At 43.8% G+C, this 17,092-nt stretch overlaps 1 protein-coding gene across 15 annotated transcripts in view; it reads right to left on the reverse strand.

Moving 5' to 3' along the window:
- The window catches only part of dock7 (dedicator of cytokinesis 7), a 173,041-nt gene that overhangs the window by 153,017 nt on the left and 2,932 nt on the right, over positions 1 to 17,092 (reverse strand). For all 15 annotated transcript variants that reach the window (XM_048539932.2, XM_048539944.2, XM_048539943.2 and 12 more), the window contains exon 3: positions 2,226 to 2,401. In XM_048539932.2, the coding sequence (XP_048395889.1) occupies positions 2,226 to 2,401 (176 nt within the window). The remainder of the gene's footprint in view (positions 1 to 2,225; positions 2,402 to 17,092) is intronic.

Below are 17,092 nucleotides of genomic sequence, written 5' to 3' on the forward strand. Positions count from 1 at the left end.
TGGAATGATAATGGGAATTTGTTAGCAATTCAAGACATTTGTGCCCAGTATAAAGAGAACTTTGAAAGATGACAATCAATTTTCACAGAGCTGCCACCTATTTTGTTTCAAACTCTTCATCAAACTACCTTGTCCTAGGGATATGGCACTACATATTGGTAGCATGTTGCCTCTCCCCTGTCCCCATTAAACTCTCACTGGACAGGTACAGCATGGGGTCAGACACAGATGAAAGCTTCCTCTCACTATTTTAGACTGAAGACAAATCCCCCACTACATTGTCCCCATCAAAACACTCCCAGGTCAGGGACAGTACAGGGTTATATACAAAGTTCAGCTCCCTCTGCAATGTCTCCAACAAACAGTCCCAGGACAGGGACAGCACATAGTTAGATACAGAGTAAAGAACTCTCCACGCTGTCCCATCTAACACTCCCAGGACAGGTACAGCATGTGATTAGATACAGACTAATCCTCCTTTTTTTTTAAAAGCAGAAAGTGAACCTTCCTCTGCACTGATCCCATCATCCACTCCCAGGACAGAGACAGCACAGGGTTCGATACAAGGTAAAGTTTCATCTACATTTCCAGATCACAGGGTGATGACAGAAGTGTCACAATTGTAAAAGGAGGGACGGAGAGTTGTAAGAAAATTGTTCTGAATAATCAAGAGGTGTAAAGCAAGAGGCCAGAGGTACAAGATTAAATGGAAGAGATTTAGAACAGAGTGTAGGATAAGTTCTTCCTACAGTTAATCGGTGGAATTTACATGAAGGGAAGAGACAGAGACAGAAATAGTTAACATTGGAGACAATTTGGATGTAGGAGAAAGTGGTGAAATGATATGGTGGATAAAGTATGTGAAGCTGATTGGACAGCCCATTTGTGAGAAAGTTAAACATTGACTCAGGCTGGTCGGGCTAAATGGTCTGTCTCCTATTTTGCATACGCCACACGTTTTTACAAAGTTATTGAATGATTCCTCTCATGGGTAACTCATGTAGATAACAAATTGTGGAGAATAACAGGTCCTGTTGTAACTTTCTTCGCAGGAAGTTCCGAGATGGGCCTCACAATGCTGTGTGTGCTGTGTGTTGTGTGTTGTGTGTTACAAGTATTGTGTTTCAGGTGCACTCTGAGAAAGACAGATATATTATTAACCTGAATATCAAACACGTCTCACCTGAGAAGCTGACTGTAAAGATTGTTGATGACTTTGGGGAGACTCATGGAAAACACAAGGGTGACAGAATTCAAAACTAGAGGGCATAATTTTAAGTTGAGAGGAGAAAGATTTAAAAGGGACCTGAGCAGCAACTTTTTCACACAGAGGGTGGAACGTGGAACGAATCGCCAGACGAAGTGGTAGATGAAGGTACAGTTACAACATTTAAGTCATATTCGGGCAGTCACATGAATAGGAAATGTTTAGAGGAATATGGGCCGAAAGTAGGCAAAGCTGGACTTGTTTCGTTTGGGAATGTGGTCGGTGTGGACCAGTTGTACCAAAAAGTCTGTTTTCATGCTGTATGGCTCTATGACATCCTGTGATCATAAAAGGCACTGTAGAAATGCAAGTCCTTCGATCTTTTCTAGATTATTCAAGTATAATTAGCATACACAAATCAACTCGTACTTGCTCAAATGCTCAATCACTATCTCCAAATTTTCCACAATTTATGTTAACCTTGCAAATCTATAGTTACCTTGTTCTCTCTTCCTCTAACTGAAGGCACAAACCAGAACATTTACAATCTCCATAGGAATTTCTTCAAAATAACTAGTGACACTATATATGATAAGACACAGTCTTTGATTTGAATGCCTCCTTTCTTCCTCCACACTGGACAGATGATTTTGAGATCGGCCGGTATATTCTTGAAATTATCATTAAATTAGCAAAAACATTCAGCTTGACAAAGTAAATAACTTTCATTTCAGCTTTCTTTTCTAATTAAGTTAGAGCAATAAAAAATAAAAATTCTGGAATACTGAAATATAAACAGGAAATTTTAAAAATGCATAAACAGATGAATCTGTATCAGCATCAGCAGCATTCATCATTTCAAAATGAACTCTTCAAACAATCAACTTTCTATTTCCTGGTAGGCTACCGTGCAGTTATAACCTTATTGTTATAATTTTTCATTTCACATGTAACACTACACTTACAATCTTAAGATTACCTCTGTTTTGGTTGCATCATTGGGAGCTATTCATCTTACCTTTCTTCAGGGACAGCTTGCACCAGTGTTCGGCACTCCCTGGGGCTGTAGATAACTTCAATGTCATCTGGAGGGAATTCCAGTAAGTCCCTCAAGGGACCTGGATCCATTATTGGGGGGTGCATTAACACATAATCCTCAAAGTCCACTGGATCAACTGTCTCAGTTAGAGGAACCTAGAAATTACAAATTCAGAATTTATAATCTGTCATTTGTCCATTTATTCCATTAATACAGCACTTAGACAATCAGCTGTAGCAGTCAACTGGTTGGAGACAAAACATCTGTATATGTAAAAAGGATATTTCCTTTTGTGTGACTATCTAGAATGAGAGGTTATTATCTTAGGACAAGGGGTAGCAGATTTAAAACAAAGATGAGAAGTTGTTCTCATTAACCTACTGAATTGACTCTCCCAGAGTACATGAAATGCTGGGCCATTGGGTCAATTTAAGGGGGAGATAGAAAGCTTTCTTTAAATAAGAGTTGAAGGGTTAGGGAGAGCAGATAGGAAAGTGGACTTGAGGTTAAGATAAGATCAGCCATGATCATATGAAATGGCACAGCAACCTCAAGGAGCTGAATTGCCTACTCCTGCTCCTAGTTCTTATGTTCTTATTAAACAAAATCATTTGAACAATGGGATTCTGGCTGTGAAAGGAATGTGTTTAGATGTAACCACACAAGGTGACTGGAATACATAGACATCACTGGGCAGTTGGAGAGAGCAGGTAATGTGACAAATCAAGCCATTGTGTTTTTACCAATCTGTAGAACTGGATGAACAATTGAGAATCTCTCACTTTTCTCTCACTTGTCCCTCTCTCTCCCTCCCTCTCTCTCCCTCTCTCTCTCACTCTCTCTCTCCCTCTCCCTCCCTCTCTCTCTCCCCCCATCTCCCCCTCTCTCTCTCCCTCTCCCTCCCCCTCTCTCCCTCTCTCTCTCTCTCTCTACACCCCCCTCCCCCTCCCTCTACCCCCTCCCTCTCTCTCCCCTCCCTCTCTCTCTCTCCCCCCGTCTCTCTCTTGCCCCCCCTCTCTCTCCCCCCCTTTCTCTCCCCCTCCCCCTTCTCTCTCCCTCCCCCTCCCCCCTTCTCTCTCCCTCCCCCACCCCCTCTCCCCCTCCCCCCCTCTCTCTCCCTCTCCCCCCCTCCCCCCCCTCTCTCCCTCCCCCCTCTCCCCCTCTCTCTCCCTCCCCCCCTCCATCCCTCCCTCCCCCTCCCCCTCTCTCTCCATCCCTCCCTCCCCCTCTCTCTCTCTACTCCCTCCCCCCTCTCTCTGTCCCCCTCCCCACACACACACACACACACACACACACACACACACACACACACACACACACACACACACACACACAGACACACACACAGGCCAAGCTGAACTCTGCTTACTGATCTTGACAATACAAATGCTACAGACAGATTTAAAAATAACTCAACCCAAACACTGTAACTTGAAAAGACCAGAGAAACCAGTTGACTGCTGCTTTAAACTGACTTGGCACAGAAAGCAGTTAGAGCACCAAATGAGAATGACAAAACCACTGAATTCATCCTGAGGTCTGCCAAGTCACCAAGTTTATGGGTAATAAACACTCCTAATTGAACCAGACTCTAACTTATGTAATCCATCCTTCCCACTCTGTATGCAAGTAAACTTTGATTACATGCATGTGAAAGTCAGAACATTTTTAAATCATTTTACTTAGACTAGGTGAAATACAATAAAACAATCCTCTTCTCTTTCATAAAAACACTCAAGAAAACCTGTCTAATCATGTGTTTTTTAATGACAGCACATAAACTGTTAAACACCCACAGAATTGACAAGCATATTCATTGTTTTTTTTAAATTCTGCTGTGGTCAACGCAGAGCAGAAAAAAGAGGGGATCCCTAATCAACCCCGCTTCACTTGTTCATTACAAAAAAGAGCGAAGCAGAGATGTAGACCAATTTTGGAAGGGAATTTCAGAGCTTAGAATGTAGGGAGGTGATTGGACAGCGGTCAGTGGTGGAACAATTAAAATCAGGGATGCGCAGGAGGTTAGAGTTTGAGGAGTGAGGGGAACTGAAGATTGTGGAGGAGAGCCCACGGAATAGGAAGGCAAAACAATCTGTGGGATTTAAAATAAAGAATGAGCATTTTGGAATCAAGCATTGATGGATGGGAGCCAGCATTAGTCAGCGAGCTCAGGGGCGATAGATGCACAAAACCTGGTGAGAGATATGACGTGACCAAAAGAAGTTTGTATTATATTAAATTTCCATAGTGCTCAAAGTATAATCTTGGCATTAATATAGTTGAGTCTGAATCACAGAACCCCTACTGTGTGGAAACAGGCCCTTCGGCCCAACAAATCCACAGTAACCCTTGGGGCATCCCACCCTGCTCCAGACCCAGACTCATCCCCCTATAGCCCAACTAATTTACACACCCCTAAGCACTACGGGCAATTTAGCCTGGCCAATCTACTTAACCTGCACATCTTTGGACTGTGGGAGGAAACCGGAGCACCCAGCGGAAACCCACGCAGACATGGGGAGAATGCGCAAACTCCACACAGACAGACACCCGAGGGTGGAACTGAACCTGGGTCCCTGGCACTGTGAGGCAGCAGTGCTGACCACTGAGCCACCATGAATGCAGAGACAACAAATTTATGGCTATAGGTAGTAGTAATAAATAGGATGAGGTAATGACTGTAACTATAACAGTGTTAGGGTGGAAACAAGCAATCTTGATGACTAAAATGCTATGGGGTTTTGCAACCCTTTTCCTTCTCAAATTTAACAGGGTTATAAACTAAAGGGATTACGCAGTTTTGAAATTGGGCCCAAATACAAGGGAAACATCAAATAATAAAGGCACGATTCATTTTGGTATTTTTGGTTTAAAACGAGGATGAGAGTTTTAACATCAAGGCTTTGCTGGGCTGGTAGCCAATGTAAGTCAATGTGCTCAAGGGTGTTAAATGAACAGAACTTGGGGCAGATTAATTAAGCCAAGGTGAAGAATTCAAGCTATAAAAGAGAAAAGATGTTCAACTTTCAAAAAGAAAATAAATCCAATCATTAGAAAATAAAAGTCTCTTGAAACAAGGTTTTCTGTACAAATTTCAAACACAGTACATGCAATTGTATACACGTAGTTGATTCTTTTACTAATTAGTGACCATTTTTTATTGTGTTCCATATGTTACCTTCTGAGCATCACCTCAACTGGATCAGACATCAAGAAAAAGTACATGAAACAAATAAGCTCAGTGATTTGGATGATTTATTCTTCATCTTTTTTTCACTAAATTCCTTGTTTTAGAAATGAAATGACTTATACGATGTCATGTGCGTGCTCATGTGCTGCTTTGGTTTCTTACACTTAAACCTATCAAACATTTGAATAAGTCAGAATTTCTCAATGAACGGTTATTATTTAAGCCAAACAGAAAAGTGTGTTTTTGATATTTTCACCGTTAAAGAAGCACATATATCTAGATGACACTTAGCACATGCCTGCATGGGTTTGCGCTGGGTGCTTCAGTTTCCTCGCACAGTCCAAAGATGATGTGCAAGTTAGGTGGATTGGCTAAATTGCTAAATTCATGTGTAGGTTAACTGCATTAGCCATGGAAAGTGTAGGGTTACAGGGAAAGGGCAGGGGGATGGGTCTGGTGGGGTGGAATGCTCTTCAGAGTGTCGATGTAGACTTACTGGTTGGGACAAATCGCCTGTTTCCGTACTGTAGGGATTGTCTGGAAGATTAACACTATATGTAAAAGATTGCTCAATTCTAATGCAAGTTCATATATTAAGGCATGAAATACAGGGTTAAAACAGGATTAACATTATAAGAAATTAACTGTGTTCATGCAATACTAGTATTTATTTCTGCCCACAGAATACAAGTTCACAAGGGAGACAGCTGAAACATCCAGCAGAAACCCACGCAGATTAGGGGAGAACATGCAAACTCTACACAGACAGTTGACCGAGGGTGGAATCGAACCCACGTCCCTAGCACTGTGAGGTACCAGCGCTAACCACTGAGCAATCAAAGGGTCAAGAGAAATATTTCACTTTACCAGAAAATCACTAGTTTCTAAAGCATCAGATTCAATATAGTGCATGATATTGTATTCTCAGTCTCACAAATTGTGCAGACTCAAGCTGATTTAGCAAACAAAAAAGCCCCGAGAGTGTACAAGGAAAAAAAAATCCATGTCAAGCTCAGTGAAACTTTGCCAACTGCTTAAAAGCTATACAGGGAAACAAATAAACTCAGAAAATTTACAGACATGTAACCCAATTCACAGTCAGCTTCCTTCAAAGCCAAATCCAAGGTTAATTAAATGGAATTCATTGGTCCAGCTTGATTAAAATCCTAAAATTAGTGAGGTCTTTATGTTCTTACTAACAGATGTGCAAACAGGAAATAATATGTCCACATATAAATTTTCCCTTCGAGAAATTAAGGATGTGATACACCACTCTGCTGATGATTCAACGATTTTAGCCAGCATGTAATGAATCACGCATGTCAGCCAAGGCAATGCGTAGTGTAGTGGTGCAACTAGACTGTAGTCTTGGGTGTGATGGAAATTAAAGAAGGAAAACCAAATTTGGCAATAGTTCCCATTACCAATCACTGTTCATGGCTCCTACTTGAGCGTACATACTTGTACACTGCATAAGCCAATGCCAATCGACACTCACAGTTTGCTTTACAAGATAAAGAGTTTTCATTTAAGTGAGGGACTAAAACAAGGCCAGTGCCTGTGCAACTGTAGGACAAGTCAGCATCTTTCAGAAAAAGGAAAACACTAAGTTGGAAAACGGCAGTTTTCTTTATAACAAGTATTATATACAAGGAATAAATTAAATATTGTTATCGAGTTTTGAGAAGATTTGTAGCTCAGGTTGAGGTTCTGGATGTGAGTTTGCTCGCTGAGCTGGAAGGTTAGTTTTCAGACGTTTCGTCACCTTTTTTTTTATTTGAAAAAATATACTTTATTCATAAGATGTACAAAAAATAAAACATATCTATACACCTACCCAGTCATGCAAGCCGCTCCAGGTTACCCAGGGGGTACATACATCAACTAAAGGAAAAAAACAAACAAAGAAGAAAAAAAAACAGAGCAAAGAAAATACCCCGGCAGTTGTCACCCCGCACAGTCCCAGTTGGCCCCCTGACCAGTTGGGGAAGGCGCCAGCTGGGCCCAGTTACCAGATAGGGCCCTTTTTGCTATTCTGGACGAGGGGTTTCATACGGTGGTCTTTCCCCACCGCACCTTGGCGGCGGCTGCCACAAGCTTTAGCGTGTCCCTCAGCACGCAGTCCTGGACCTTGGAGTGCTCCAGTCTGCAACATTTGGTCGGGGTCAGTTCTTTCAGCTGGCAGACCAGCAAGTTGCGGGCAGACCAAAGAGCATCTTTCACCGCATTGATGGTCCTCCAGGCGCAGTTGATGTTGGTCTCGGTGTGCATCCCAGGAAACAGCACGTAGAGCACGGAGTCCCGCGTCACGGAGCTGCTCGGGACGAACCTCGACAAATAGCACTGCATCCCCCTCCAGACCTCCTGCGCATAGGCACACTCCAGAAGGAGGTGATTGATAGTCTCGTCCCCCCCCCGCAGCCACCTCGAGGGCAGCGTGCGGTGGTGCAGAGATTCCGGGCATGCATAAAGGATCTCACTGGCAGAGCCCCTCTCACCGCCAGCCAAGCAATGTCCTTGTGCTTGTTTGAAAGTTCTGGCGATGAGGCATTCTGCCAAACGACTTTGGCAGTCTGCGTGGGGAACCACACGACGGGATCCACCCTCTCCTTTTCCCGAAGGGTCTCAAGGATACTACCTGATGGCCTTGTGGTCAAAGGTGTTTCCTTTCAAAAATTTCTCCACGCAGGACAGGTGGTACGGAACGGTCCAACTACTCGGAGCGTTCCGCGGCAACGAGGCCAGGCCCATCCTTCGCAACACTAGGGACAGGTAGAACCCCAGTAAGTAGGGACACTTGGTGTTTGCGTACTGAGGATCTACGCACAGCTTGATGCAGCCGCACACAAAGGTAGCCGTCAGGGCAAGGATGGCGTTCGGTACGCCCTTTCCCCCATTTTCCAGGTCTTTGTACATGGTGTCCCTGCGGACCCGGTCCATCCTCGACCCCCAAATGAAGTGGAAGATGGCCCGGGTGACCGCAGCGGCACAGGTCCAGGGAATAGGCCAGGCCTGCGCCACATACAACAGTACCGAAAGCCCCTCGCACCTGACAACCAGCTTCTTACCCGCGATGGAGAGGGACCGGAGCGTCCATCTGCCCAGCTTCTGCTTCAATTTGGTGATACGCTCCTCCCAAGTCTTAGTGCACGCCCCAGCTCCACCAAACCAAACACCCAGCACCTCCAGGTAGTCTATCCTGACGGTGAAGGGGATGAAGGAGCGGTCGTCCCAGTTCCTGAAGAACATGACCTCACTCTTACCCCTATTGACTTTGGCACCCGAGGCCAGTTCAAACTGGCCGCAGATGTCCAATAGTCTACTCACCGACCGACGATCGGTGCAGAAGACGGCGACATCGACCATGTACAGGGAGGTCTTAACCTGAAGGCCTCCCCTGCCTGGGATAGTCACGCCCTTCAGGCTCACGTCCTTCCTGATGGATGCGGCGAAGGGCTCCACACAGCACACGAACAAGGCAGGAGACAGCGGGCAGCCCTGCCTGACTCCAGATCTAACAGGAAAACTGTCCGATTCCCACCCGTTGATCGAGACTGCGCTAACGATGTTGGTGTAGAGCAGCCGGATCCAATTGTGGATGCCCTCCCCGAACCCCAATTTGGAGAGGACGTCCCTCATGTAAGCATGAGAGACCCTGTCGAAGGCCTTCTCCTGGTCCAGGCTGACGAGGCAGGTGTCCACCCGCCTGTCCTGCACGTAGGCGATCGTATCCCTGATGAGTGCGAGGCTCTCAGCGATCTTCCTGCCCGGCACAGCACAGGTTTGGTCAGGGTGAATCACCAACTCCAGGACAGACCTGACCTGGTTGGCTATGACCTTGGCCAGGATTTTGTAGTCCACGTTCAATAGTGAAATGGGACACCAATTCTTAATTTCTTCCCTCTCCCCCTTCCTCTTGTAAATGAGGGTGATGATGCCCTTCCTCATGGACTTGCACATTTCCCCTGCCCGAAGAGCACTATCGTACACCTCCAGCAGGTCTTGGCCGACCAGGTCCCACAGAGCGGAATACAGCTCGACCGGTAAGCCGTCACTCCCGGGAGTCCTATTCCTCTCCAAGGACTTGAGGGCTCTGGCCAGCTCGTCCAGGGATATCGGCCGGTCCAGCCACTCCCTCGTGCCGTCGTCTAAGACCTCCGTGATAGACGACAGGAATGACTCGGAGGCTGTGCTGACCGTGGGTTTCGTGTCGTACAGTCCGGCATAGAAGGTTCTGCTGATCCTCAAAATGTCGGGCCAAGACGACATCACTGAGCCGTCATCCTCCTTCAGCCGGCTAGGCACAGAGCCCTCTTTGTGCACCTTCTGAAAGAAGAAACGCGAGCACGTCTCGTCCTGCTCCACGGAGCGGACCCTGGACTGGATGATTATCCTGGAGGCCTCCGCGGCGAAGAGCGAGGCTTGCTGGCCCCTCACCTCGCGGAGGTCATCCGTGACATCGACCCCCATCAACTGCAGAAGGAGCAGGTTCTGCACCCTTTTCTGGAGTCGCAACAGCTTTCCCCGCCTCTCTCTCGCCTTCCGAACACCCTTGAGGACAAAGAACCTCTTGATGTTCTCCTTCACCGTCTCCCACCAGTCGCCCGGAGACTCAAAGAGCATATGTGTTACATATTCAAAAAGAACGGGTGCCCAATGAACACAGTCCATCGATTTCTCAGCAACAAACCCAAACAAACAGACAAAACGCGCCCAGAAACCATAACCACTCTCCCCTACATCAAAGACATCTCAGAAAAGACTGCCAGACTACTCGGACCTCTTGGCATCAGGGTGGCCCACAAACCCACCAACACACTAAAACAGTAGCTAATGAACTTAAAAGACCCTATACAGACAACAAGAAAAAATGAACGTCATCTGCAAAATACCTTGCAAGAACTGTGACAAACACTACATTGGACAAACAGGCAGAAAAATAGCCACCAGGATACATGAACATCAACTAGCCACAAAAAGACATGACCTACTATCACTAGTATCCTTATATACAGATGAGGAAGGACACCACTTTGATTGGGACAACACATTTATCCTAGGACAAGCCAAACAGAGACATGCACGAGAATTCCTAGAAGCATGGCATTCCAACCGGAATTCCATCAACAAACACATTGATTTGGAGCCAATCTACCAACCTCTGAGAAAAAGAGCAGGAAATGACATCACCAATGCAGGAAATGACATCACCAACCCAAGGAAACCTAACCAGATAAATAGAAAGCGGGACATAACACCAGCGCTTCACCGGAGGCTCATTGATGACGTTCCCTAGAATGGTGACGAAACGTCTGAAAATGAACCTTCCAGCTCAGTGAGCAAACTTACATCCAAAATATTGTCATACCTTGACATCACAGAAGATACATAATTTCAAAGCATACCAACTGTCAGGTCATGTTTATGAGCGCATGGGCTGTTTTTTAAGGTGAATTAAGGTCTTCTGTTCATTAATTACAGTCTCTACAGGTCTGCGATTTAGCACACCTTTTTGTTTTAGAGTCATAGAGGCATACAGCACAGAAATGGATTCTTTGGTCCAACTCATCCATGCCGGCCAGGTTTACCAAACTAAACCAGTCCCACTTGCCTGCATTTGGACCAAATCCCTCAAAACCTTTGCTATTCATGTACCTGTCCAAATTTCCCTTAAATGTTGTAACTGTATCTGTATTTACCACTTCCTCTGGTAGTTCATTCCACACACGAACCACCCTCTGTGTGAAAATGTTACTCCTTAGGTCCCTCTTAAATCTTTCTCCTCTCACACTAAAAATATGCCACCTAGTTTTGAACTCTCCTGACCCTAGGGAAAAAGATCTTTGCTATTCACCCTATATATGCCTCTCATGAGTTTATAAACACTAATAAGATCATCCTTAAATCTCCTATGCTCCAGTGAAAGAAGTCCCAGCCTATCCAGCCTCCCTCTCCTTATAACTCAAACGCTGCAGTCCCAGCAATGTCCTGGTAAATCTTTTCTGAACCTTTTCCAATTTAACAATATCCTTCCTAGAGCAGGGCAATCTGCGCCATCCACAATACTCCAAAGTGGCCTCACTAACATCCTGCACAACCTCAACATAGCGTCCCAACCCCTTTACTCAATTGTCTTCTGCTTCAACTGTAAAGGACAGGAATTTGATCATAAAAAAATGTTTTTCATGGGTGTCTTTTAATGGTTGACTGCAGCTGGATAGTAAATGAGACTATGCTGCAGTGGATGTTATTGGCATGTAAACCATCGAGTTAAGACCATATGCAAAAAGGAGGTGGCACTGTCTTTCAGCAATAACATATCTATACAAGCGACTTACATGCCATGGAGGCGTGTCATAATATGTCTGAAAAAGCTGATGGAAAACAAGTAATTTCCAGTAGTTTTGGTAGTGACCCTATCTCTGAGCCAGGAAGTCCAGCTTCAAGTCCCACCTGCCCTGCAGTAATATCATAACATGTGCACAAAGGTTGATTAAAAATGTTGGAACAGTGAAAGGTAAGCAGGAGGCAGAGATCTAAGATCGCATCCTGTGAACAGGCCTGCTATCAATGCTGAACTCTTGTTTCCTACTTCATCAGCTGGCTCGGATCCAATTTAGTAGTCTACAGTTAATACAGTGTGAACTCTTGAGACTTACTTCTCACGAACTGTTAACTACTTTGAATGTAATTAGCTACTTTAATTGTACTTACACATGTTCAAACATTTATAGAACTATCATATTAATAGTCTACTGTATATTGCGCCATTGGAATTGTTCATCAAGCCCTGTATGAAACATTATTTACATTTAAAATGCAAATAGTAGTTACGTAACAGACACATTTATGCTTTTGTACAACTAAAAGGGTGACTTGATGATTTAACATTGCTCATTGTAAACCCAAGGTATGATAGACTTGGAAAGACTTACAGTGGAAATGTCCAAGCCTCTGAACGATATGAGCAATGAAGAGTCATTGAAGAAAATAGGGCAAGATCAGCAGAAAGGAGGTTCTCTATCTTGAGAAACAAAATATTTAACGCACCAACCAACGGCAAGACAAGAGTCTCACTAGGAATACCAAGTTGCCTATTTGTATGTATTAGTATGTTATTATTACCTAACCTCACCCATCCTCCAGTTACCAGATAAAAACTGCATGGTACCTAATCCGAACATGAAAGTTGGAGCAGCTTTCTGGTGATTTAACTTGCTGCTTGCTCCTCTGGCCTCTCCCTTGAGCAATACTCCCCAACATCTCAGGGCACCCTCCATGAGCACCGATTGCCCTCACCTGCACCAGAACCTGACCTTAAAACACACCTTTGTCTATGGATATTGATACCAGATATGTACCAACCTCACAACACCGCAGCACATCTCCGATTCACATACAATATGGTTCTGCATTTCAATGCTGCACTTTGCAGCACAACTGCACCTCTTGTTGCAATGTTACAGCCAGGGCACTTTGGACGCAGGGACAGGCACTATCAAGTGGGCCAGGGTGCATTTCATGGTTGCTCACTTGCCCTCACTCACCCTGTGTCCGCTTGGGGTACTCTGCTTTGCATTGCCTTTTTTGCAATTTACCCCTTCAGCCAGAGTTTAAAGGCTCAGAGAACTTCTGAACTGCCTTGGTGTTTAGCAGACACAAAGCCAAGCAACTTGTCATGGTTACCAGCAGTCATCAGTCACATTCTGCACATCGTTAAACCAGGTAGCCGTGTCTCAAAGCCTAATAGATGTAGCCCTCAGTTAGGCCAAGGAGGACAGCATTCACACAGATTTTCCCAGTACTGCAAGCCAAAGGCAGCTTCTTACAACAGTCCAGGGGCTTGAGCAGTTGGGGATAAGGTATCAATAGTCATACATCACTGACAATGTGATACTCTAATTGTGCAACTTGGCTTCCGTTACATTTATCAGAAAAAGGTTCCAATGTCAAAGGTCCATGTTGAACAATTCCATGGCTGTCCTTGATGGAGTCCTCCATGTCCCATTGAAGGGAAGAATATGCTAAAATGTCAAGGGCCAGTTACCTCACAAGCATGGTTACTGAGGAACGAGAGTCACCTTCAGGAAGCATGGCTGACAAATCGATTATGCAGGCACATGACTAAGGCTAAGTGTAGATACAATGCAGACCAATCTTCAACCAGAGCCACTGTGGTGCAGATGATGAACCTCCCAATACTTGGGACTGGTTTAGGGGAAGCCTTGCAGTACACTCCAAACATAATGTGTCACACAATCCTAGCACGCTGTGTTCTGCATGATTAGAGCAAGCTAAAAGGGGATGTGATGGACTGTGAAGAGCTGGGAGAGCAGCAGCTGTCCTATGAGGAGGAAGACGAATACATTGAGCAGGAGAAACAACACCCTCAACATGATAGAGCCATGCAACATTGGGCACAACAAACCAGACAGGACTTAAATTTTTCTGAAGAAGGGTCACGACCCAGAACGTCAACTTTCCTGCTCCTCTGATGCTGCTTGGCCTGCTGTGTTCATCCAGCTTCACACCGTCTTATCTCGGGATGGATAAGATTATCATTCACTGACTGCAAATTATTACTACTCAAAAGCAAGCAGTCCTGTCTGTTCCCAACTACTGCTTTTGTTTGTATTTTCTTCATTTTTGATGTAGCTGAATAGAACTAACAGTTTTCAACCATTTGAAGACTTTCCTGTCTGCGATGGTCTGACATTGAACAATTAGAAGATATTAGATTACACTGGGCATTGGGCGAAAAAAGATGTACTTTTTTCAAAAGAATGATGGCAAGGCCGGGCAGCCTGTGTGGCTTTAGTTCTTAAATTGCAATACATTGACAAATGTGCAATGATATGTCTGCCATGCCACTGTTGTGCCCTGCAAAATGTTTCTTTTGGTTGGTCTCCCAGTACATGCACAATGAGGAACAACTCTTCGCTGGCAATACTGGACCACATGCACGGTTGGGTTTAAAGATGGCACTGCCATTGGAAATCCAGAAGGACCCTGCAGTCTTGAGTACTTCTACCTTTGGCAAGAGGGAAGACAGGATAAGCAATGTGCCATAGACTGGTGGTGCCTAGGTAATAAGACAAGCTTCAGAGAATAGCATGAAAAATTTCACTAGCGAGAAATCGTCCATGAAACTCATCAAAACTGAAACTTAGGGGATTTTGGGTAAAATTCAGTCCACAGGATCTATCCTTGCTCTATGCTAAGACAGTTGATGTTCAGTAGGAATGGCGATAGAGGCTCTACAATTCATGTTACATTCCCCTGGCATAGGTTAAAAGTTACATAACTTATGATTTCTGGTCACTCCCCTGTGATCTTTATCTAATAACTTCTGTTGCACTCAAGATTAGGACAAGATTATGCTTAGCTATGAAGTGATTCACACATAAATACAGACAGTCATTTGGGATGAATTTTCCCATGGGGCTTCAAAACCTCAATACTGAGGCCAAAGAGCTCCTCAAGCCAGTGATACAATTTTCTAAGGGCTATGTGCCAAATCAATTGCCTTTCCATTCATCGTTCTTAGTATAGACCAGAAGATGCTGGCGCAATCAGAGGGGCAGCAGCTCTGAAGGCCCCAGGGAAAAGATGGGCACTGTTGAAGCAGGTGGGCACTGCAAGAATGCTATAACATGAAGAGGATTTTGATAGCCAAATCGAAGGTTTCTGTGAAGACTCTTGAATCCCTTGGAATGAAGGAGAAGCCCCTCTGCAGCCCTATGCATTGGCCTGTTCCCAGCGGTCTACCATCAAACAAACCGGGGCCTCAGCACATTGCAAGTCATTGTGTTTGTAGAATGTCAGTGCTTGCTCAAAACGATCCTGTTTGGCCGACCTCCAATCAGCCAAATTGGTTCCCAGCCCACCTTGATGAAGTTACCCAGAGGTGCAAATGTATCAGGAAGGTGTCCCTACATGGCTGTCCACTATTTCTCCAATTCTCTCCTCACCTACCGCATCCAACTTCATCTCCACTGTGCTTAAAATATCCAGCGCAGTGTCTTGACTCAACATGAAGAATGACTAATTGGCAAAAGTGCGAACAGTTTGCTGATGCCTGTGGATCCATATTTCAGGACAGGTCAAGGGTAATATTAATGAGAACAGGGGAAGAAATCCAATCAAGCTAAGAACAACTGCAACCAACATCCCAGATTGCTATGTTTAAAGCACAGTCAGTTCAACTAACTCTAGCACAGCTACTTCAGTTGCACACTGAAGTAAAAATTACTCATTAGTTTGTACAAAACTGCCATTGAGATCTGACAGCAATAGGGCATTGTGGAAAAGTCAAAACTTTCATATACAAATATCTTAACCATAAATCTTACCCAGAAGTGCATTTTTGCTTTAGCTCGTTATAGCTAAAACTAATCTTAAATTTAATGGAAACAAATTCTAAACTCTCAGTCCTGGAGTACTGATCATGTGCCACAAATTACTTTTTCCCCTCCCCGCTGACTTCATACCTACCATCCTCTTTACATTCATGATCTTTTACTTGTGCACGCACTTAAAAACAAATTCCTAAATTGATAAAGTAATCAAACTCAGTGAAGAAATAAATCTGGAAATATCTCAAAGTTTAGTACAATATTTAAAATAACACCATGGTCACATTGGTGGGAAATTTAACAGTTTACTTTGGGCATCCACTGTCAGCATGGAGTACTCCTGTGTTTTAATCGCAGTTAAAGTCATCTTACAAAAGAAACAAACGTCCAATTCAACAGGTTAATTACATCAGCAAACAGAAAATGTTGGAAACAGGGTTACTTAGTATCAGTAGATTTAATACATCCTTTTATCTTCTTCAGAATAGAAAAAAGATTAAAATTCTTGTTCATTACTATACAGAAACAATGGATGTTTGGCAAGGCAGTCATTCAAGTTTCAGTTCTCCCAGTAAAAAGGAGACCATTCTTTGAGCAGTGAATACAACATACTTATTACAGGAAATACAACATATTTATCTTCCAGTACTGTCGACAGGTTTCCATTTTAAAGTTTAAACATTCTTTTCTGTTTTGAGTCACTGACTAACCTATTCTTCTTTTCCCACTTTTACTGTTTTATTTTTGATTTTTAGTTTCTCGTTGTCACAATTACTTATTTAGTTGTGGGAAGTTTAAGGACATTATCTTCAATTTCATTACTTCTTCAGTTAGTTAAAATGCTGGACTTTAGTAATTACCAAAACATGCAAAACCAAATGGCAGTTCAAAAGTATACCTGTGCTTCTTTGATAGAAACAGAGCAGAAGTCACAAGCTATAAAGACAGCTGATGGTTGACTTAGCTAAGATGGAGTGTTTGCAAAGATTACCATCATGGCAGTCCAGCAGGAGTTAGAATTAAATTAGCTTAAAATTATTCAATAAATTCTAAATGTTTAGTTACCTACAGTGTTACTAACATGGGGTGGAGAAATCTGTGGATTGTGCCTTAAAGAACTGTGATATTTGATGTGCTCTGTGTGGTGTATGATCACAGCTGGTGACCCATATTTACCTCATGTTAATTCTGGGCATTAGAGTGGAAGTTCTTTTATGAGTTGTAAATTATTTCACTGTTCTGACTTTGTTTTTGTAAAGTTTATATTGATTCTTCAAAACCATATCATCTCATGGATTTAT

This window comes from Stegostoma tigrinum, chromosome 8, assembly GCF_030684315.1.
Source record: "Stegostoma tigrinum isolate sSteTig4 chromosome 8, sSteTig4.hap1, whole genome shotgun sequence".
Taxonomy (NCBI): Eukaryota; Metazoa; Chordata; class Chondrichthyes; order Orectolobiformes; family Stegostomatidae; genus Stegostoma; species Stegostoma tigrinum.